The sequence below is a fragment of the Crinia signifera genome, chromosome 3, assembly GCF_055691185.1.
Source record: "Crinia signifera chromosome 3, ASM5569118v1, whole genome shotgun sequence".
Taxonomy (NCBI): domain Eukaryota; kingdom Metazoa; phylum Chordata; class Amphibia; order Anura; family Myobatrachidae; genus Crinia; species Crinia signifera.
Window position 1 is genome coordinate 170247549 of NC_139219.1, and position 25163 is coordinate 170272711.

The 25163-nt window shown below is 43.7% G+C and overlaps 1 protein-coding gene across 1 annotated transcript in view; it reads right to left on the minus strand.

Moving 5' to 3' along the window:
• NR2E1 (nuclear receptor subfamily 2 group E member 1) overlaps window positions 1-24088 on the minus strand; it is a 55397-nt gene extending 31309 nt beyond the window's left edge. Inside the window, exons 1-2 of the mRNA XM_083176934.1 lie at window positions 23407-24088; window positions 2553-2698 (exon numbers count right to left, since the gene is read on the minus strand). Coding sequence (XP_083033060.1) covers window positions 2553-2698; window positions 23407-23431 — 171 coding nt within the window. The 5' untranslated portion in view covers window positions 23432-24088. The remainder of the gene's footprint in view (window positions 1-2552; window positions 2699-23406) is intronic.
• Between the last annotated feature and the right edge of the window lie 1075 nt (window positions 24089-25163).

The window sequence follows — 25163 nt, forward strand, 5'->3', positions numbered from 1 at the left end:
GCTGCACAGCTGGATCATGTTCTGTCTATTCAACCACTTATGCAGGCTCAGATTAACAATGAGGCAGATGGAGCTGCAGCTCCTGGCCTCCACATAAAAAAAGGCCCATCATCATGTCAGTATTTTGATCACCCCGCAGAAAACAGCTGGTCACATGTTTGGCCATAACACTATTTAGAGAAACACTGGGACTTATGGTGTATGGGTTCTACATGCCTAAATGGCATTGTCCTCACCTTCTCCATTTCTCATAATAGGACCTTGAATATTTTCAGCTCGAGGCCCATTAGGCCCTTAATCCGGACCTGCACTCATGTGATCATCAAATTGGACAGTGATACATTTTGTAAATAAGTGCAAAATCATATGGACTTAGCTGCAAAGAGCCCACAGGTTGCAGAATTCTAACAGCCCTCTTCATTTGAATATATATACTATATTCAAATGAAGAGGGCTGTTAGAATTCTGCAACCTGTGGGCTCTTTGCAGCTAAGTCCATATGATGTTGCACTTATTTACTGGTACCATTTACATTTATTTACCATTACCATTATTTCCCATTACCATTATATATATATATATATATATATATATATATATATATATATATATATATATATATATATATATATATATATAGTCACTCTTCCCCCTTAATGCCCAATACAGGTATAAAAAGCTATCTAATAGTTAATTATTGATTATGTGCCTAGTAATACCTGCATTGTCGGGTAGGATTCAAAGCTACTTGGTTTATATTGCAGCATACAAGGCCTGTTACTATTTTCTTCTTTGGCCTTTACTGCATTGCTGTGGAGTTTGTCCTCTGGAAAGCACCATGCAAAGTAACTAAATACAGGTCTTATAAGCTTGTAGGATTTTGATTTCTACATGGATATTCTGTCCCCCCTCCCCTCCCCACCTCCGATTATTCCCCCTCACTTCCATTGAGGTGCACACCCCGTCTCCCACAAGCTGAATGCATGCTGGAGGCAGGACAGACCTTAGAATATTATATATTAAGTACATATATATATATATATATATGTATATGTTATATATTGCACTAATTAAACTTTTACACAAGATGTTGATAAATCTGGTACTTATGTGCCAGATTGTAATATAAATATGTCATCTTATATAGCTATCAAAGTGACTGAGCAATACCCTGCAAAGAACAGTTCTGATAACTGGTGCATAGTAACTAGTGCCCATTCCAACAAGCCACATTCTGTCCTTTTCCGCCAAACATGTCAGTAGGTTATCACTGCATGCAGGATGTCCACCGGTATTACTGTATCTGAACATCTATAGACAACTAGTTGCAGTCATTTAATGACCTGTTTGGCAAGCTAGAGAGTGAACAAGATCTCCCATATCTAAATAATTAGTGTACTGAATTGCTCAGTAGAAGTAGTAGATTCCTAGTAAATCTATCTTATATCATAAAACCTAATGCTACTCCTGACCACTGTAGTGTCGCCAGCGGCCACTGGAGGGCACCCTATGGTGCTCCATACACACACTCTCAGCATGACCCCTACCCCCCACTCCCTACACACACAAACCTACTCCTAGTAATACATCAGTAAATACACAGAGAGACAGAGTAGGGATGGCTATTGATGCGGCCACCATTGATGGACCATCAGTGTTGATTGTGTTTGTGGCCATCGATGGCAGCATACTATGCAACTGATGATCACGATGGTTTCACCAAAGGATGGTCATCCAATTTCTTTGACTAACTGTCCCATGGGCCAATCAGAACCTAGGGCAGTGCTTCACGGGTGTTGGACTGGAGCTATGTGTCCTGGCACCTTGGGGAATTTTATTTTTTTTAAACGATCGTGTTATGCTGTGCCATCGATCTAGGGAAACTCCCACATCATTGGCAAAAGTATTGCACATCGACCATAAGCCATGGATGATTATAAAGTTAGGACAGAAGATGGGAGAGCAACCTGCGGCAGCAGACTGCTTGGAAAAGTGAAGTCTCCCACTGAGACCTGAAGGTAAGCGCTCATCCACGCCTTTGTTAAGTTGATGGGGTAGGGACAGTGCTGAATTTCCCATTAGGCTCACAAGGCATGTGCCTAGGGTTACAGGGCTGCACTTGGATGCTTGTGATGGTACAGTGAGCCTGAAATGTACTAGTAACTACCAAATATTTGGTGTCTGTCAATATCTGGTGTCTGTCATTTTGACAGGCTTTTAACTAGTGTCTAATATAATGCACATGAAGACGAAGGAAGTAATCATAGTAAATTGCGAGGGGCTTGGGCAAATGTTTATGAACATCCACATTTGTAAAAACAAAATGTCATTGTTCCAGTTAGATTTATTGCTTTGTTATGTTGCCCTGATTTGTTGTAAGTAAATTCAGATAGTGCCTCCTTTTCCAGGCCTGGCCAAAACATTTGTACTAGAAATATACATATACTACATATATCTATTTTATTTAATGATCCAGTAATAGTTCATTTTATAACCTTGTCCGCCTTAGAAATATGATCCATTTCTACTGTGGTGGTATGACCAGTACTGACCTGATTTCCAGACTTGCATACATAAGTCCTGTTCCTCCGAATGCTTCTCTTGAAGAACCCAGAACAGCCATCACATGCGTAAACTCCATAATGTTTACCAGAACTGCGGTCGCCGCATACTTTACAAGGAATGTCCAAGATGCGACCTGCAGACAGTTATACAGGTGATGTCAGTAATACAATTGATTATGATGTATACATACAGTGACTTACCAAAATGGTGGAGCTGTGGTTGTTACCTCTGTAGCCTTTACTTTCCTGGAGTACAAACCTTAGGAACTAGTAAGCCCGCTCAAAGCAAAAACTTCGAAAACTAGTCTGCTACCTTCTGTGTTTGTACATGTGTGAGAAAGTGATGTAGTTTCATTCTCTGCCAGCAAACTCAAGTACACTAGACATATATATATATATATATATATATATATATATATATATATATATATATATATATATATATATATATATATATATATAGTGCTTGCAGAGAGAAACGCACACCACTCCTTAGACTGTCGAGTGCCAGGTCAAAAGCAATAGTACAGGGGTGGCCAACCGGTCAGAGGTAAAGAGCCGAAAAATATCGGTAGTCAAGCTAAAGATCCGACATCATGCGCGCGCCGAAGGCTATTTTGACCCCTTGGGTGGGTGTGATACAAATATGCCTCCAATAGTGCAGTGCCATATATACATATGCCCCCAATAGTGCCAGATACACATATGCCCCCCCCCCCCCCCAGGTATGCACCACACGGTGCCGGGTATGCCCCCACAGTGCCAAAAAGCTGGTATGCCCCCACAGTGCCACAAATGGCTATGCCCCCACAGTGCCACAAACTGCTATGCCCCCACAGTGCAAACTTCCCAGCAGCAGCACTCACCGTTGTTGCTGCTGCTGCCAGGCGGGGAGAGGACAGTCTGGTGTCCCCCTGCAGTCCTCCTGTCATGTCACCGATGGAAGGAGAGCACAGCACACCGCGCGTCTCCTTCCCCCTCACTTCCCTGTGACTGGGCCGCCCACCAATCAAAGGTCGCTGGCCGGTTCCTGATTGGCTGCTGGCCCACGAGCTCTGATTGGCAGACGGCCCAGTCACAAGGATGCACAGTAAGGGGTAGGAGAGATGCGCAATGCGCGCTCTCCTCCCCTCAGAAGGAGAAGGGATTCAGGGAACCGGCAGCAGGGGGGACTGGGACAGACGGTGGGTGGTGGGCAGCAGTGGGAGCAGGAGCCGCACTTTACAAGGGGGAGAGCCGCATGAGGCTCAAGAGCCACAGGTTGGCCACCACTGCAATAGTATAATCATATATCAAGGTACCCAGCAGAGCATCAATGATAGAACCGGCACCTCAATTGAATGAAAAATATCACAGGTTTATTTTCATGTGAAGCATGGATAAAAGGCCATATTACCTCTTCCACGGGCAGCACGCATATAGGCAGACTTTTAAGTACCAATAACTGCAGCTTCTAGTGACCGTGGAGCTGATTCACCCTGACGGGCTGAATATATATATACTTCCAGACGGCGGCACTCACCCAAATAAATTCTCACAGCAGTAGTAGTCACTGTGACAAAGTACTACTACTGCTGTGAGAATTTATTTGGGTGAGTGCCGCCGTCTGGAAGTATTAGTTAGCCCTGGAGGTAGGGCCAGTGCAAGGCACCGGAGCGCCCCAGGCAAGTCAGGGTGGGGGCACCCCGGTGCCGGGGGGGGGGGGGTGTACCTGTCCTGCGGCTGTGTATATAAAGCTTGCGGCAGCGGGGGGTCCCTGCAGTCAAGAAATAACGAGTGCTATCCGCCTGGCTACGCGGAAGCGCTTCTGTTGCGAAAACACTGGCCGCACGGCGCACGCTGATTGGCTGAATCTCAGCCAATCAGTGTGCAGCCAGTGTTTCCACAACAGAAGCGCTTCCGCGTAGCCAGGCGGATAGCGCTCGTTATTTCTTGACTGCAGGGACCCCCCGCTGCCGCAGCAAGCTTTATATACACAGCCGCAGGACAGGTACCCCCGGGGCACGGGGGGGGGGGGGGGTGGCGAAATGCCGCCCTCCAGTGGCCGTCACCCTAGCCAAATGCAGGGCTTGGATGGCACCCCGCTGATTATGTCCTGTTGAGGAAGTGCTGCTCCGTACTGGATTCTATATACACATATATATATATATATATATATATATATATATATATATATATATATATATATATATATATGATATGCATTATCACTAACTTATTAATAAGCTTGCCTAGATCAAGGTTTCTTAAATGTTTACATTTATAAATTAAATTATCCACTTAGAACCTCATCTTAACCCTAGAACACATACATAATTTTTGCATGCAGTAATTTAAGTTTCTTTGTATGTATGTATGTATGTATGTATGTATGTATGTATGTGTTCTAAGATTAATGTGTCATGACTCATTAATATAATATATAATATCCCTAATACTCCATAATATGTGTTCATGAATTTAAATAATCCTGCAAATGTATACCAGCCAAGAAACTCAAATGTATTTGAATATTGCAAAGAGTACATGGTTTGGGGTAAACATTAATAAAACATTTTCAGTACTATTCCCCCCCCCCCCCCCCCACACTTAAAAATAAAGGGAAAATGGAATTAACATGCTTTTAATTATTAGGCCAGTGGTTCTCCGAGTCGATCCTCAAGGCACCCTAACGGTCAAGATTTACACAATTTAAGCATGTGACCAGTGCTATGTGGGGATGGCCAGTACTGTGAGAATGTGTGCTTCCTCTTTAGCAAGTTTTTAATGAGGGCCCTGCCAATTTATCCTGAATCGCTATTACACTAGCTATGATTTTTCTTGGGCTACACAAAATATTCTGTCTCTGTCAGGGTAAGTGAAAAGAGCATGCAATGTCATCTCAGCAAATGTCCTACATCCAGGCCAGTGGCGTAACAATAGCGCTGCAGACCACGCGACGGCAGGGAGGTGCTGGCCAAGTGTGGGCGCCCGGTTCAGGGGGTCTGTGAGAGCTGTTGCTACGCTGCCGCCGCATCTGCTGCGCCGGGAGTGGACCCGCAGATTTACTAGCCTGGTCCGGAGCTCCTCCTGGCTAGCTCCTTATGAAAATTATCCCTACAAAATGTCCGTCCCCTTAAAGCAGACAGTTTTTGAGGATGCTAGAGGAGGCTGCGGCCTCCTCTAGCATCCTTAAAAATGGTCTGCTGTTAGGGAAAGGCAATTTTGTAAGGGCCATTTTCACCAGCACCAGGCTAGAAATCTGTGGGTCCCGGGTCCCGACTCCCTGTCAGATGCGGTGGCAGGCCATCGCGGAGAGGTAAGGCAGGGCGGGAGGAGGGATGGGGGCCCGAAATTTCCTGGGGTGTGGGGGGGGGGGGGGGGGGAAGGGTGCAGAACTGTTCCCGGCAGGGGGGGGGGGGGGGGGGCTTGCATCATTTATTGTTGCGCCACTGATCCAGGCATCTAATACATAATAATAATAAATAAATAATTTATATATCTGATTCATAAATAAATAAATCTGATTCAGACCTGATCACACAGCAGAGAATTTTCAGCGGCCAGCGGTCCGGTAATGGCCATCCTGCTATAGTGAAATCCCACCTTGCAAATTAATGTGCTCTCTGTGCAAATAGATGTGTACGGCTGCTAATGTCATCGCAGCCAAACGAATATGGCCAAATCCATTTGTATGCCACTCACCCTCAAATGATTTCCCCACTAGTCACCACTGGTTGCGGGCTCTGAGTAGCCAGGGACTTACTCGGCTGTGATTAAATCAGCCTAATCAAGGCCAGAGCAGACGTCACACCCCCTCCCCTAATATATCCCATTAGCCACTGCTTTGCTTGCAGAAAGTGCCTGCCAACCATAGATTCTGGAGTGTGATTCAAATCCTGGGATTGCTGCAGCTGATTTATGTCTGGGACAGGTATTTCTCCCTGATAGCAGCTCTGACTGTACCCTGTGACAGGTGAGAAGTTTTCCTGTAGTCAGTCCTGAATTTCTGTGTATATCATTTAGCAATAAAATGGGCTTGATAGCGGGTAATGATTATGTCTACAATCATTTATCTTTTACAAAAGATCCACTTGTTCCTGACTGTCTTGTGGTGCTTGACCTGAAAACAACAGTGCATATATCATGTTCATCTACTGATGCCATTTATTGCGCATTTGTATTTATCCTAGTCCATTTTTGGCCTGACTTTACCTCTTGGATAATTTAGGGTTCAAAGAAAACAATCATTGCAAACCCCTCATAATATCTCCTGGGGACTTTCCTTTATTGTTTCTCAAAGAACTTCAGCTCTGTGATTGGATGTCCGCACTGTAAGTATATTTAGCATAACAAGTTTGTCAGTCTTGTTCCATCCAGCTTCAGGTTGGGTAATGCTGATTCATAAATCACCACATCTATTACCTTTATTGACCTTTTATTTGTATTGTCCCATAGTCTGTAATTATATATGTAATATCCAAGCATAATACACTCCACTGACTTGGAATCCAGAATATGTCTCTTCTCCCTACATTTGTGTGCATACACTCTGCAACCAAAGACTCTGAGATGATTGACATTTGGCTTATTTCCACACCACACCTATAGCAGTGTTAAAACTTTTACATCTACTGTGGGTGCAAATATACCGTGGTAGGCATTGCGTAGGATCACAAAACTCTTTTCTATGCTCGTTTAATACAACATTCTACAATTTCTCCACAATTTTGCAGTGGGAACACTCAACAACACCATTTTGTTGCGGCATATATGCAATGGTTACTTGTTGCTCAACGCCATATTTCTGCAAGAAGATAACTACATTTTTAGTGTCTGATCTCAAAATCTTCAATGTCTGACCTGTTTGAGTGTCCACTGAAATCTTGTAGTTAGCAACTTTGTTTATTACTTCCTTTAGTGTAATTCTTGTGAGATCAACATTGAATGTCAGGAAATATAAAAATTTACTCATTGATTTTGCCTCTATCGGACCAATTCAATTTGCATGCACCAATGTTAGCTGTGCCTTAGCTCTGGTTGCTGACTTTGGGAAGAGGCTGAATTTGTTTAACTATTATACAGCTCTCCCATGCTGGCCTCTCTGCATCATTTACTGCAATTTTACTCCACATCCCATTGAGGAGTTGCTAGACATTATCATATGCCAGATTTCCCAATTACCTGTGTCACAACATCTCAGATTGGCTTGATACATAGACCATAATTGAATAACACTCCATATTAGGATACATAGTTGCTGGTACCGAATTGCTATTGCTATCACAGTCCCTGCTTTATTGTGCACAACACACGTGCCAACATTAATCCTTTGTCTTCTGTAACACTTTTGGCAATGAGGTAGGGCTCCAAATATGGTACAAATAATACAACAACCGATGTCTGTGACTATTGTTTCACCTTTTATTATCAAGCACATTGTGGTTGTTCTGATATTTGTGGCTGTGAGAACCTTGTCTCCAATCACCATGACTGTTATAGGTCACGTGTTCGGTGCTGCAAACCATTCCTAACTACGACTGAAATGCCTTGTCACTCCCAAGTCAATGCACCAGCAATCCTTCCTGCAACTGTCTGTAATATTTAAAGATGACGTTTCTTTTATCAGTCTTCTTTTGCACACTACCTGAGTATTTCATTCTGCATTCAGAGGCCTTTTGTCCCTCTGTGACATAGTAAACATTTTTATTAGGACTTTTGGGTGTCCTTTATGAGTTAAGCAAAGCTCTGACCATTTGTTTCATACAGGAAAGCATTACTCTATTGATAGTGTAATTGCATAGGATTCCCAATTTTTATGCATTATTGAAATTTAAACCTCTGCGTCATCCAGGGGTATCCTACATATGTCAACTGCTGAGATATGGACAACATCTTATAATTGTACTTATTAATGTCTCTGCATACACTCAGTTTGGTACAGTTTAGGTTACACCTTCACATCAGTCCTTTATCTATACACTAGCAGTGGTCTCTAGCTGTAGCCACACAACAGTAATGCAGTTAATATGGGGTCACACTCAAAGAAAGTACCGCACAACTTTGACACTCAACAGAATGGCATGCACTGGGTAAACCATGAATACTGATGTTATCCCACTGGGGTAACTCTATACAAAAATAGAGTGGAGGAGACAGTGGCAGATGTGCACACTGCACTCCTATGTAACATGAGTTTGGAACCATTAGTGCTTGGCACACGGGGGACCGCAAGCGCTGTCTGACCCTGGTCGATTTGAGCCCAAAGAGAGTAGGATGGCATCTCGGCAAGAGCATTAATTAACAGACTGCAGGAGGCATGCGAGAGACTACTTGAACTCCTGGGTTAAACGCAGTGGGAAATTTTAAGTACAAACCTTTGCCAATGTCAGGGTGCATTTGACTTTATATATGTATTTAATAAATAGGAATAAATGGTTTATAAATGGTATGGGGCCTACAGAATTGTTTTGGTGTCACCTAGTTGCTAAAACAGTGAAAAGAATGACCTAGCGACACATATAAAGGTATTTTATCTTCCTGTCACTGACATCTTAACATATGCATGAGAAATGCTCCAAGATCACCCTGATGAGTCAGCACTGTACAATGTATTGCCTTGCAGTAGTCAGACATAGCACAGGTGATTGTTGCAACGGTGGCCAGTACTATTCCTGCAGGGCAGCCTTGCCCATGCATGCAAGAGAAAAGCAGTTGCAGTTTAGCTGTTTTAACAAAACTGCAACTGATACAGAACCAAGCCCATTGTACAGTGCTGATTCCGATCAGTGATTGCTCCTCCATCTACAGATGTAGTGTGATAACTAGAGACAGGATTATATGCATTTGCATTTTTGCATATGCATTTGCATATTTTTCCCATTCTCACTGGTTATTGCATATTTTACTTAAAATCTAATGATGGTGCATATTTTAGGCCCCGTCCTCGTCCCACCTGTGAATTACAGCACTGGTTTGCCCTGCTGCTGCTGGCCAGGTAGTGGTAGAGTGTGCAGGCTGGGGCAATATGTGCGCAGTGTGGGGAACCTTGGATGTACGCTAAGTCTGACACTGCTCTAAGCTGCCAATATATGTTGATAAAAGTCAGTCGAGGTGGATGCCATTACGAAGCTCCTGAACCTTTGCCTGCCCCTGGCCTGGGACTTTACAATAAGAGACAGACTTCTGCAGCAGAGGACGCGGCCCGGAGGGAATGCCGTGTCACAGTGAGTATGCGGCGCAGGGAGGAAGCCTTCCACTGAGCCGCCCTCACAGCTATGCTGACATTTGATCCATTGGTGCTGGAGATGAGGGTCCGTGTAGTTGATGCAAGAAGAGCTCTGGACGCTGCAGTATGCTGTAGCAGCCAGGAAGAAAACAAATCCTGTGTACAGCACTAGACATCTGCAGATGCTGTGGGCCTATTTTTTAGGTTTATTTGCAACTAATTGTATGCTGATTTTTAAATAAATAAGTTCAAAATAACTTTTTTTTTTATTATTTAATGTAGCATATTTTAACACTTTTCATGCATATTTTAAGTATTTTTCATGCATATTTGCATGCATATTTCAAGCTTTTTATGTTGCATATAATCCTGTCTCTAGTGATAACTCTTAAATGTTGTAATGTAAGCAGCTGGGTCATCTCAGTCAAAATGACAGAGCCACTCATCAAGATGAAGCAACTTTAAAAACCGTTATTCTAGCTTTCTACTAATAGTGTGAGGAAATATTAGGAAAGATTTGTAATGTGAATCTGGAGTGTTTCACTCAACAAACCAATTACAAGAATGCATGGTGAATCAAACACATTAAGCAGCAATCTAATAAAGATACCAGGTATCCTGTTACCACTTTTTTGTAGTATATAATAAAGGAGTATGAAAAGTCTCATAAACAGTAGGTAGTATCAGTAGGTTGTATGGATCATTTATATGAACAACACCAACCTCTTATGTTGGGGAATCAGTGGACAGAGTTTAAATAACAAAAAGAGAATGAAAACATGTTTAGGTAGACAGGGGGGTATATAGATATTGGCAGGTTGGGAGAATGGCTTGTATCCAGATTTCCACCTATCACATGTTGGTGGTAGATGAAACAGTGGCGTCACTAGGGTTGGTGTCACCTGGTGTAGTAACTTATGGTGTCGTGTCAACCCGCCATTAAACATATGCCCCCACAGTGCCAGATATGCCCCCACAGTCAGGGCAGGCGACAGGGGGGTTAAGGGGGACAAGTGTGACGGGCCCCAGCAATCTCAAGGGCCCCAGAGCTTCCATGCCCCATCACAGCCGCTGGCCTTTCAGTGACCCTCGCGGCCAGGACATCTACTGTGCACCATCTGTGTGTGACTGAGTCTGACTGACTCACTGTGTACCACTGCTGTCTACTGTGTATGCCCCCTGCCGTTTGGTGCTCAGAGCCATCTACTCTGTGTGTGCACATGGCCTGTGGCCGCAGGCGCACCGCCATACCCGCCACTGGCACTGTAGCCTCAGTCTCTGGCTCCTGTACTTTATAGCACATGTGCGGGTCGTCTGTTCCGTGCCTGCTTGTAGTGCTCTGTGTTTTTTTGTGTGAAAGTGACAGGCCAGCAGAAGGCAGCAGCCAGGAGCCAGGCCAACAGGACTAAGAACGAGAGAAGTCTGCACCTGAAAGCAGGATCTGGAGCAGCGAAAGTTTAAATGAGGCTCGTACAGAAGAGGGTTGTGTGGATTTAGGATTAGGTGGGGGGCCCCAGAAATATAATTGTACAGGGCCCCAAGATTTCTGTTGCCAGCCCTGCCCACAGTGCCAGATATTCCCCCACTGTGCCAAATAAACATATGCCCCCACAGTGCCAGATACACTTATGCCCCCACAGTGCCAGATATGCCCCCACAGTGCCAGATATGCCCCAACAGTGCCAGAAACACATATGCCCCACAATGCCAGAATTCCCCAACAGCAGAGCGCAACTCACCATTGTTGCTATCTACATCTGCTGCTGCTGTTGGGGGGGGGGGGAGTACAGTACACGCCCCTCCTGCTCTCACCCCAGTCTGGTGTCCCCCTGGCCTGCTGTCCTGTGTCTCCTCTGCCGCCGCCACTTCAAAGAGGAGGGGAGTGCTCAGTGCAAGGCGCATATCTCCTTCCCCCTCACTGTGTCTATGAGTCTGTCCCTGTCAGCCAATCATATCTCGCGGGCTGGCTCTTGGTTGACTGCCGGCCCGTGAGCTCTGATTGGCCAGCGGTCCCACAGCCAATCAGTAGCCATCCCGCAAGCTCTGATTGGTTGACAGGGACAGACTCATAGACACAGTGAAGGGGAAGGAGATATGCGCTGAGCCCTCTCCTCCCCTCCTCTCTGAAGCGGCAGCGGAGGATAGTGAGGGGAAGGAGAGACGATCAATGCGCTCTTCTCTCTCCCCTCTGATCAGAACCGGCGGCGGGTGCGGCTGATTTTGGTGTCACCCCACTGACTGGTGACACCTGGTGCAGGCCACACCCCCCGCACCCGCTTTACTTTAAGCAGGAATACACCTTGGGGGACACTGCAAATATATTACAGTTGGTATAAATGATTTTTTTTATTATACCCCTTTCAGATCGCAAAAGCAGGGTCGCATCAGGACTTTGAAACGGTTCAGTCCCGGTGCGACCCTGCATTAACGGTTCGTTCACACTGCATCAGCAAACCGGCAATATTGTCGGATCGATGACATCATGTGGGGGCGCTGCGCAGTGTGGTGTGTCATCGGGGGCTGAGGAGGAGGGAGCACTTAGAGCTGGCACTGCTTCAAGCGCTGCCTCCTCCATAGTGTGAATGGGAAAACGGGTCGTTTGGTTCACACTGCACAGCAACACGGCAATGAACCAGTAAGAACTCTGCTTTTTACCCGGTTCGGGTTGCCATGTTGCTATATTTTCGTCTCACTAATACCCCTTTCACATCTTACTAATTGAACTGGTAAGAAACCGGCTTGTACCCAGTAATTAGACGCGATGTGAAAGGGGTATTAGTGAGACCAAAAATAGGTCTTCTGACACTCCTTTATCGCAGAGATCTCGTTTGAAGCAGGATAAGCTGTTTTTGGGCAGATGTGATATTACAATGGCTCCTTCCCAAGTCTGTGGGTCCCCAGCTGTCACTGATAGCCCTGCCCCAGGTGTGTCTGCTGCTTCTATAGACCACTCATTACTGTGCACAGCGAACATGCATTCCCAAATAATCAGTCTGACCAGCAAGTTTTAGGACAGAACACAACCATTTGGTTAGCAGCAGCAGCAGCAGCAGCTTGTGATTCACAAACAAAACTATTAGTAAGAGATATAGCCTTAATTAATGCAGGCAGGGCCGGGTGCTAGGGTGTTCGGCGCCCTCCTGCAAACTATAAATTTGCGCCCTCTCATACGTCACAAAGGGACAGCGCATGGCCACACAATAGTACCCCATTCCAAATGACACCACATGGTAGCATAATCTTATTCACATTACACAGCACCAGTGCTGTAACTAGTCATTATGGTGCCCTTTGGCAATTGGTGATTGCCCCACCACTACAGTGAAAATTATTAGAGTGCTTGCCTAAGGCATGCGGCAAAAATTTAGGAGTGTGACTTTATGGGGAATGGGCATGGCCATATAAAAGTACCAATAACACCGTAATGCCCATAACACATAATGCTAAACACGGTAATGCCTATTACACATTATTCCACCTACAGTAATTCCCATTATATATTATGCTACACATCATGATGCCCCTAACACAGTATGCAGCACACCGTAATGCCCATTACACATTAATGCCATACATCATGATGCCCCTTACACAATATGCTGCACACCATAATGACCATATGACATTATGACACACATTATTCTACACGTAATGCCCTGAGTACTTCTGCATATACCCACAGGAGTAGTGCGGCTTATAAATAACGCCCACACTTACCGACAGTAGTAGCGCTGCTTATATATATATATATAAATATATATATATGGAAGAAAAAAGGGGGCAATTGGGGTGCGCTACTGAGAACATACAATGCACCTCCCAATGTTATATCACGATAAAAATCACAGATACAATATGAAATACATTTCCTTATTTTCAGTGTTAATAATATTCGCAAAGATTATGCACAGTCTATTTCAGGATGAATCGTCTTTTTATTTCAACAAAAAACCCGACGCGTTTCGTCTCTAAGACTTCATCAGGGGTAATAACCAATCAGAATAATGTCTGAACAGCCGGTCCTAATGAGAATCTTTGCTGTTCATTATTCAATAATAAAAACACATCATTATAAGGATATAATTTGCGTATAATCCAGTGAGGAATAATGCTGGTTTATATCGGAAATGGATTTCTGAGGTGTTGTATCGATCCGTGTAAAAAAAAAAAATTCAGGACACTCTCTGTAGGTAACCACCTTGCTCTGCATTCAGAAAAGGAATCTTTTCTGAATGCAGAGCAAGGAGGTTACCTACAGAGCGTTACCTCCTGATCTATGTGGGCTGCCTGCTAAATATGTTTTGTAATTATTAATTATTTCATGCTTAGGTCAGTCTAACGGTTCTACAGTGCAATGTTGGAGCTAGACCCCAGGAAGTCTATGGCAGTGTGACATACTCTATTATATATCCCCAGGCAACCCCATCCATGGCTGGAGCAGCTCCTACCTGCCAGCTGGCAGTCACTGCAGCCCGGGGTCTCCTTCTCCTCCTACCTCTTAGGTCTGACCTCCAGCACCCACTGATCCTTCCTAAGTCTCATCCTCGGCCCCCCACAGCTCCCCTTCCCCCCTGCCTGCCCAGCTTCTCCTTCCTGAGTGAGTGCGGAGTCCGAGTTCCAGGGAGCGCAGCCTGTTCACTCGTCACCCCCTGCGCGCGCCCCGCAGGGTGTGCTCCGTCCCGTGTACACCACCTCCCTGTACAGAGAGGCAGTCACTGCAGCTCGGCGCCTCCCTGCACTGCAGGAGCTGCTGAGTGGCTAGCGCCGCCCGTGAATGCAGGTAGCCAGAGAATCACAATGTGTCGGTTATAAACAAAAACAATTTTATATATATCAGGGTTGCCTACCTGACCCTCTCCTTCAGGGAGAAAATGCTCTGTCCCTGGACTTCCCTGGTAATGTATGGTATCACCTTCCCTGGTATCACCTGTGGGGAGCTAGGTAATTGATAAGAAAGATGTTTCACCACAAGTGATGGCAATCCTACATTACCAGGGAAGTCCAGGAACAGAGCATTTTCTCCCTGAAGGAGAGGGTCATGTAGGGAACCCTGATATATATATATATATATATATATATATATATACACACCTCCCAACATGACTCTCTCCAGGAGGGACACAATACTCTGTTTCTGGACTTCTCTCATAGGGGCACATTTATCAAGATCACATTTACAATGTGATCTGGGCAGAATATTACCGCCCAGGATCACATTGTAAAATGTGATCATATCACCTGAATGTATCCCATCCAATCCCCGACGTTTCTTTGAAACTTTCAACACTCTACTTCGCCCTGCACCACCCCTCCTCCCTTCATCCCTCACTGCCTCTGACTTTGCCTCCTTCTTCCTCTCTAAAATTGAGGTAATCCGACATGATATCTCCTTCCATACCCCCTCTGCTGCCCACCCACCCCAATCATCCTCCCCTACCAACTACCCCACTCTGTCATCCTTCTGCCCTACTACAGCTGAGGAATTCCACTCCCTCATCTCATCCTCTCCCCCCTCTACCTGTCCCTTGGACCCTCTCCCCTCCCGTCTCCTCAGTTTCCTCTCCCCCACTGGCTGCTCCCACCTTGCTCACCTCTTTAACCTATCTCTTTCTACTGGCATCTTTCCCTCACCCTTCAAACACGCTCTGGTCTCGCCTATTCTTAAAAAACCTAACCTGGACCCTTTATCTCCCACAAGCTACCGCCCTATCTCTCTTCTCCCATTTGCCTCTAAAATACTAGAACGGCTGGTTTAAAGGCGTCTCACCAGCTACCTGTCTGACCACTCCATCCTAGATCCCCTTCAATCTGGCTTTCGCCCACTTCATTCCACTGAGACTGCCCTAGTGAAAGTCACCAATGACCTGCTGTCAGCCAAATCCAAGGGTCACTTCTCCCTGCTTATCCTTTTGGACCTATCTGCTGCCTTTGACACTGTGGATCACCCTCTCCTCCTCCACACACTCCAAAACATTGGCCTCTCTGGCACAGTCTTCAACTGGTTTTCCTCTTACCTCTTCAACCGTTCCTTCTCAGTCTCTGCCTCTGGCTCTACCTCACCACCTTCTATCCTTCCTGTCGGGGTCCCTCAGGGTTCCGTCCTTGGCCCCATTCTGTTCACTCTGTACACCTCCTCTCTGGGTGCACTCATTAACTCCTTTGGCTTCCAATATCACCTCTATGCAGATGACACCCAAATCTACCTCTCCTCTCCTGATCTGTCCCCCACTGTTTTCTCTCAAGTTTCCAACTGCCTCGCTGCCATCTCTACCTGGATGTCTGAGCGATTTCTGAAGCTGAATATGGACAAAACCGAACTTATTATCTTTCCCCCACCCAGAGCTATGCCCCCTACTAATATCTCTATCACTGTTAACAACACCATCATCTCCCCTGTTCCCCAACTCCGCTGCCTGGGTGTCACTCTAGACTCCTCCCTCTCCTTTGCACCCCACATCCAAGCCCTGGCTCATTCTTGCCAGTTCCAGTTACGCAACATTGCTCGCATCAGGCCCTTTCTCTCACAGAGTGCAACTAAGCTGATCATCCACTCATTAGTCATCTCACGGCTTGACTACTGTAATACTCTTCTCACCGGCCTCGCTCAATCCCAACTAGCTCCTCTCCAATCTGTCCTCAATGCTGCAGCCAGGCTTATCTTCCTCTCCCGCCGCTCTAATTCTGCTACTCCCCTTCAACAAAATCTGCACTGGCTTCCATTCCCCTACAGAATCCTCTTCAAACACCTCACACTCACATACAGGGCCATCTCTAATTCCATTGCTCCATATATCTCTAACCTCATCTCCATTCATACACCCTCCCGCCCTCTACGGTCAGCTGACGATTGTCGTCTCTCCTCCACCCTGATCACTGCTTCCCATGCTAGAGTACAGGACTTTGCCCGTGCTGCACCCCTTCAGTGGAACGCACTCCCTCGCTCCATTAGACTCTCCCTGACCTTGCAAAGCTTTAAACGGGCACTGAAAACTCACCTATTCATCAAAGCATACCCTTCCACTGCATAAACCAGCTGGTTCTCCGACCCCTTGCCTGTTTACATCCTGCTATCTAACCACCACCCCCTCGCTTGCACCTCTTGTAATCTGTCTGTCTCCCCTTCCTACTAGATTGTAAGTTCCTCCGAGTAGGGCCCTCTTCCCTCCTGTTGTCAAAGCCCACTTCTCTTCACATTTCACTCACAGCTCTCCTTTACTCCAACACTCAGTGACCATCTTCATACTCATCTCCATCATTGGCCTCAAGCCTCTAGTTGTATGTTGATTGGGTCCTCACTACTTACATTTAAGCTGTAATGTGTATTGAACTGTGGTGCTCTTTATTTGTACTGTATTTTTGTTATTTATTCAATGTTATGCCAAGTTTTGTCTCCCTGTATTGTTCCTTTGTACGGCGCTGCGAAACACTTGTGGCGCCTTATAAATAAAATTATAATAATAATAATAATAATGTATGACGCTTGAGGGCGCAGGGACAGGGCTGTCCCTGTGATACCCAGAGCCGGAAGCAGGGGGGTCAGCGCATGCGTGGTTACGCGCTGACCCCCCCCCCCCAGTGACCCCACTCACCGCACTGTGTAGCTATAGGCTACAATGGGCTATCGCCATATCAGAATGGCGATAGCCCAGGGGTGCAATGCCGGGCTGCCCGATGTTGATACATCGGGCAGCTTCGCATCCCCCATAGAAACCTATGGGGGATGCGGCCGGCGGCGCTGCAGGGGAGATCGCAGCAGGGATCAGAGATTCCTGCTGCGGTCTCCCTTTAATACATTTCAGTGTTACTTAATATTTGCGGTTAACCCCTGAAAACGGATGTTTTCGAGGATTTAGCTGCAAATATTGCTTGATAAATGGGCCCCTTACAGTTTTGTTGTTAGTGTAGGACTTGCAGTGAAATGGGGTCCCTTGGTGATGGACTGCAAGCTTAAATGCATTGATCAATTCATGAACTAAAACCCCATTATTTATTTGATTATTACGATGAATTAATTTAACTGTGAGTGTTAAGTGTTGATACTAGTTATTTATTTCGTTTAGTTCACTTTCTATTGGCATAATGTTGCTTGTTAATTTATACTGTTATGATGTTTGTTTATTGTTACCCCATTTGGGAAAAATGGAAATGCTATTATATGGTGTCATAGTTATTAAATATACTTTTCAGCATGTGTAATAATCTTTCTGCACTTTTATGGAAATTCATAATAAAATACCCTGGGGCAAATATGTATTTACAGCTTTCCATACACTCATTATTATATCATTCTTATGAGCGTCAGGTAAAACAGGAGACATTTGATTGGCATGCTGTTCTAGATCATGTATATTTGATGCTAGACTTATTGATGATCGCTTGGTATGGAGACCTAGCACACTGACACTTCAGCAGTGAGTTAGTGTAAATAATCCCCAGTGCGGTCTCTAGGTAGGAACCCATCAGCTGCACTGACTTTGCTTGTTGAAAGTCGGCTTTACTGTATGTCTGCTCTGGTGCAGCTGATACGTATCGTCCAGATCGATATATTTGCCGTGTTGTTATAAACAGTTGATTGAAGCAGATTGATCACTATAAAGGCTTCTCTAGGAAATCCTATAAAGTGATCGTAAACAATAAATCGGCTTTATTTACAAATACGTCTGTACTTCATATGTGACTTCAGGTGCAATGCTATCATTGTGTGTGATTTGTACTTCTAGGGTTTGAGTAGTTTTGTTTGATATTTAAGTAAAACCCTACAACTGCCACAAAAGTAGAAATACTATTGAGGTGCGAGTTGGCCACACACAGAGTTCTGGGCGATAAAGTCGGTTTGAGCACATGTACAGCAAGCCCAGCTGGGGAAGAACCAGCTCTGGCCACTTATCTGTAATGGATAAACTATGCTATAATATATTCCCTCAGCCACGGTTACCAAAACTCATCATATTCACTTCATAAGATCATGCTCAGGCTTGGCTACACTACTGCATCTGCCGATATTACTGCCGATGTGGGCTAAGCATAAACAATATTCTGATGTGGTGTAAGGTGAACTCTGCTATACTAATATATCAAATTAGTTCTGGTTAAACTGGAACATTTGTTGAGCGGTTCTTTTCTGCATGCTACTATATTTCTATGAACATCCACCCCATGTGTCTTTTATTATTAAAATGATTATTTCAGTCGCACGATATACTGTACTTATGAACATCTGTATGCTACTTGTTGCAGTGCTTTAAAAATGGATATAAGAACGAAATGATGCTGTTATTGGGTGCTATTTATCAATGCATGGAGAGAGAAATCATTGAGAAAGTACTTTCTAATCAGCTTCTATCTTACATTTTACAGGCTGTGTTTGATGGGAAAAAGAATACCAGGAGCAGACTGGCTTGTACTTAATATCGCACGATATAATCGCTCTCCACCTATATTGTGAGGGATCCTCGCTCCTACTGAACAGCATCTGAATGATTACAGTGTATTCCAATATATACACTTTGCAAAGTTCTCAAATTTGAAAGTTATTTTCTAAATATAATTTTACATTTTGTATACAACTGACACATCTGTTAATATTAATATAGTAATCTATAGACCGTTTCCAAAGGTTGACTATTTGCCCCCCCCCCCCCCCCCCATCAGAAAAAAAAGTGTATCTATTCAACCTCCACTCAGAGTATGTGTAAGCGCTGAAGCACTTGCCAATGTGCCACCTGTATGTATACCAGTTATATTCTGCCTATATATAAATTCTTATCGCATTTGACTACATAGGTGATGTGTAAAAATACAGATTGTTCATATAAACTATATCATTCATACACATTTGACATTGCAATAACCTTGGTAGAGTTGATAATGCTCCTATAGAGGGATATCTAGTTTCACAAATCCCACTTTTATTTTGCTAATTTTATCGCAAAAAATGTAAATCGCAGATTATGTTCCCACTTGGAGAAAATGAGTGGCAGCTTCATCTGTGGAAAAAGCACACATCTGCCCAATATGATGTTCAGCTATTAAACGTAATAAATGTTTCATGTTTTCTGAAGATTTGAATTGATATATTGTCATTGAAAACTGTTGTTAAGTGTTCGTACAGAGAAGCTTTTGTCTCGTTTGTATAAGAATTGCATAATTGCCCCCCTCCCAAAAAATGTAATAATTAAATATTAAAAATATTTATGTATATTAATTTTTTAAAATATAGGTCGCATTACTCTTTCTAGCCATTCGCAGCTCTCTGTGCCAAATACAACACATACAGTATCATGATTATTCAATTAGCAGCAGAGGCAGCATAGTGAGGGGACTTGTTGAAGTTGCTGAATCTTAATGAACTGTAATATTACATGTACAAATGAATGCATTGCCAAATCAGTGGGACTTTTATTTTGCTTGACTGGCGTCTATTTAAAAATAATAGGTGTTTAATTTTCTATGTACAGAAAACACGGGTAAATAACCACAAAACTAGTTGCACAGGATTTGCGAGTAAACATAATTCTAAATGATAATAGTGCTCTATCTGCACCCGTGTAATAACGATACACGAAGGTGAATAACCAAACAACAACCACATTTGCCTTACTATGAGCCAAAACAGGTGCAGTATATGCTGTTTCATTGGCACTGGATACAAGCCATCATTAATGTCATTATTATTATTATTATTATTATTATTATTATTATCATCAGTGTTTATGTGATACTTTTATTTGTATCTCTATGCCAATATATGTTTATAGAACTTTGGGAATCAATAAAGTAAAAACTGTCAATTGCTGATCATTTGTGAGACGATGCATTGCAGCCTCGTAAAGTTGTAATGTTCATCAGGACAAGTCATTTACATACAAGTGATTAAAACACATTTTAGATGAATGGGTGACTCGTAGGATATTTCATTTGCATTTATGTGATGTCTAGATTATACAGACACACATGTAAAGTGAAGTAGTACATACTGTATAAAGCCACTGACATGTTGTACTCACACAAGGCTCGTCTGAGAGACAGGTGTCCTATCAGTGCACAGTATCTCAAAGAAGGCAGAGGGGGCATTGCGAAGATGGAGTGCCAAGCATTACAGATGAGCATCTTTCCACAGGGGGATGGAGTGCAGGAGACTGTACCCTCCGGCAGTGACAAGGCAATTCCCAAAGTAAGATAAGGGAGACATTAGCTAAAGTGTTAACTTAATGATTTCCCCATTGAATTTCGTTTGACTGCCTCCAACCAGCACAAGCTGCCACAACTCCTACTAAATGAAACTCGACAGCTGCTATATACAACAGGGCTAGGGAAAAGGGGGATTACTCCTGGGTGGGAGCGAAGGGGGGCTGTGAAGTTACTTCATGGAAACTTTCATACCATTAATATCAGTAATAAATGTTTAAGAGAAATGTAGACTTATCATAGGCAAGTCCTATGTATTAGCTTACATTTAGGCTACCTATTATGTACCGAGAGCTGAAACTGATTTGTTTTCTTTATATTCATGTGTAATTACAAGGTCTTTTTGCCACCTACCTATTGATTCACCAGTGACCCGTCAAAAAGAGTAGCATGGGAATTCTGGTATCACACAATGCTAACAGGGAGAGCACTCACCCCCCTCCTGCAGGCTTAACTTCCAGTGATAGAAACTCCACCTTCTGAACCCCACACTCACACTGCATTATTACTGCTTGTACGGCATGGGACGTCATAGCACAGGCTGGACCCTACCACAGACACAGCATGCACTGACCCCAGCCCATGCTGATCATAGCAGTCACAGATAACAGAAAGGTCATCCCCTTACACAGTGGCTGCAGTAAGAATTGTCAGGCTCTGATAGGTTATTCAACCCGTGCTTGGCAACCTGGGATTCAACATGTAGGTGTTATTAATAATAATAATAATAATAATAATTAATGTTAAACAAACACAGAGTTAATGGGGACAAGAGATTAATTAGGCTTGGAGGGGTCCTGTGTCTGAGCAACATCTCTTCCTCCAGGCAGTCTGGACTTGACAGTGCAACGAGAGAAAACAGATTTTTATTGAACTGGGAAACCGTTTTTAACATCCCGCAGCGGGGGAGCTTGGAGACTTTTTGTGTGTTATAATTGCTTAAAGATATATGGCAGCTTAGATTACTGTAATTACCATCAGGGGCTGTTGAAAGAAGTTAGTCTGGGTCTAAAGGACTGCTGTTTGGGTTCTTATTACCACCCAAGCAGAGATCAGTTCACATAGCTATACACCATCCAGCCAGCCAGCCTCACTGGCTCTGTACTATGGCCCTCACTAATTACTCAATGCACCTGTGTGCGTTCCAGTTATTTCCGAACAATATTTAATAATCATTGGAATGAAACCCAACAGACTTGCAAGCATCTATCTATCTATCTATCTATCTATCTAATATATCGATCTATCTAATCTATTTATCTATCGATCTATCTAGATTATAAAATCAAAATAAAATGTGTGCATATTGTTCTGCTGCATGTGATTTCGTACTACTACCAATAAAAGCATCTCGTATTGTATTTGCCTTGGGGGGAAAAGACCAGCATACATTTCCTGACTTTCTCCTGAGAACATGGATTGGCCAGGTCTGCTTGTGGCAGGATGTCCCCCTCTCAATATTATAGTCACAGGACCTATAGTGCATATGCCTACTTTATATATATATATATATATATATATATATATATATATATATATATATATATATATATATATATATATATTAATATTACACTGATTTATAATAATACTAAATATAAGATCAGATAATAGCCAGTGCTATAAAAATGTAGTATAATGACAATAACATTAATGAGAACAATCTAGTGATGTCCTCTTACGGTGTGTAATATAAAGCAAATTAGCTATGTCACTGATTTGCTAAATGAAATAAGGGATTATTAATAAGAAGCATTTCATTTCTGATTCATTCCTAATGACTCATCTTTTGAAAGGTATTTAAAACACCAGCGTAACTTTTCTATTGCATTATTATATAATACATTGCTTTACCAGGCATCTCAGTGCTATAAGAAAGTCAGCAATGTAATCCTTATTTCACTTCCACCAGTGTCCAGATACACTTTGCACAGGATTAGCAGCGACATTTGCAATAAACAATCAGGCACACAGAGACTTGCCAGTGCTAATATGCCTACATTCAGGATTAAGAGGAATGTGACTTTAAAGTTTTTTTTTTTTTTTTTTTATTCTGGGATTGTTTGGCATAATTAGTGATGCCGTGTGCAATAGACTGAATGTAAATCGGCTTTCAGTGATTATGTGAGCAGTTTTTAGACTCTTTGCTTGTTCTTTAGAAAACAACACAAATAACAAGTCACAACAAATGTGTGTATCAAACTTATTAGTCTATACCCTATAACTACATGTACAGAAGTACGTTAAGTTTGTAACATTCTACAGTATAAGGAAATGTTGGCTGTATGAAGCTGATTATCTAAAGTGTAACTTTGGCCATCTCCATATACTCTGATAACCTGATCCGCCCCTCGTACAGTATATTACAGATCAGGGGGTACAGTACACAGTGACTTGTCCTACACACATCATCCTCAGAAGACAGCAGGAGGCATTTCTGTTACCCACTTGTTGATCCTGCAGGTTTGCTCATGCTGTCAGATCTCTGCAGAAGGTCCTGATGAGGTCCTGTGACAGGTGCACGCCAGAGCTCACTGCTTTCCTCGCCGGGCCAATCCAAGCATCCTCCCTCAATGGTGATTAGTTGAAAAATAGTAATAAGGAGTTTCGCAGGTGAAACCCCCCACTTGTAACAGTTTACAGTTTTCTCTGTTACGGTCTACAGATATCCCAGAACAGAAAGGGGGGAAAGGAATGAAAGAATTTACTGGCTTCTGGGAATCACACAATTGTCGATTATGCCAATCACTGCCAGCAAAAATAAAAAATAGCATTTATTTCCGATAGCAGGCTTGCAGGTGTCCAGGTGGACTGAGCTCTGTGGGTGGAGGAGCAGAGTGGCACAGTAGGCAATGGCCGGCTCTGTGGAGAGGACTCAGGCTTCCAGAAGTTCAGTGCTCTGAGTGACTTTGTGCTTTGAGCCGCAGGCTGCAGCTTTTGGAATAAAATGGGGATAGGAGAAAGTGACAGGACACTGGGGAGGAGACAAATGCCCCCTGCTCTTCCCCAGGCACAGAGCAGCGTGACGTCAGGCCAGCACGGGGAGGCGATGCTAGGAATGGACCTCCCAGAGGAAAGCCTGCGGCCAGGCACCACGCTACCTGGCTGAGAGCTGTCACACTGCCGGCCAGGTACAGTAGTAATGGGCTGTGGGCTGTGGCCATCTATATCTTCCTGCTGCTGCCCTCTGGTCACTCATCTCACGATGGGAAGTCTGATGATGTCTCAGGTACTATGTAACTGTCTGTGCCAGGGCGCCATACATACCCCTTATATATGCCCACTATGTTTGCCATAGCTCTCACTACTTCTAACTGGCAGACTGATTGTGCTTTCTTCAACTTGATACCATTCCCCTACAGACACAGTTCATTATGTGGCATGATATCTATACACATTATAATGTATCTGTATTGCACTTTACATAGGAAAGAGCCCCTGTGCTGCATGTACTGCTAGTGTATGGTGCATTGCCACAGTCAGTGCCAAGCACATTACAGGGGCACCGTGCACAGCCCCCCACCCTCTCATACACACCAGCAGCAGGGAAACTTCTCTGAAGTTTTATATTCAGATGATGAAACACTATTAGATCCGTACGTGTATCCTGTGCCTGACCCCCTCCCATATATACAGCATTCCCGCAGCTGTCACTCACTGACATCATACAGGTACATGTTCTGTATGTTGTCACCAGTACCCCCCCTCAGGGAAAGCATTGTCACCTCATTATATAAACCCTTTATTGCTGTTGCTGGCAGCATAGTGTATATCAGTATCTAGTACTCTATAAAGTGTACTTATTATACTCAGTGCCGTGTAGGAGCTAATGATAGGCCCACATATACCAATACTCTCACATACAATACAACGTGACTTCATTATAAATAGTCTTGTTCGTGAAAAACAACAATACCTTACAATGTATTCGGCACAATAGTAATTAGCGCCAAGGTCCCTTTACTTAGTAAGTTCCCTTTGCATAGAACATTGCTGCCAGCAGGTGCCATAATGTATTAGTACAGTATACACCTACATCTCGGTAGGTCCTGGCCATTAGCAGCACCCTATATTACAGAACGCCAGAAGATTGTGTTGGTTTGTACAACGACACGGAGCTTGGAACGTGTCTACACCACATTAGACAACTACATGTGTTTAGTGTAGACGAATTGGCAAACGGAGAAGTATGTTTTGTAATCAAT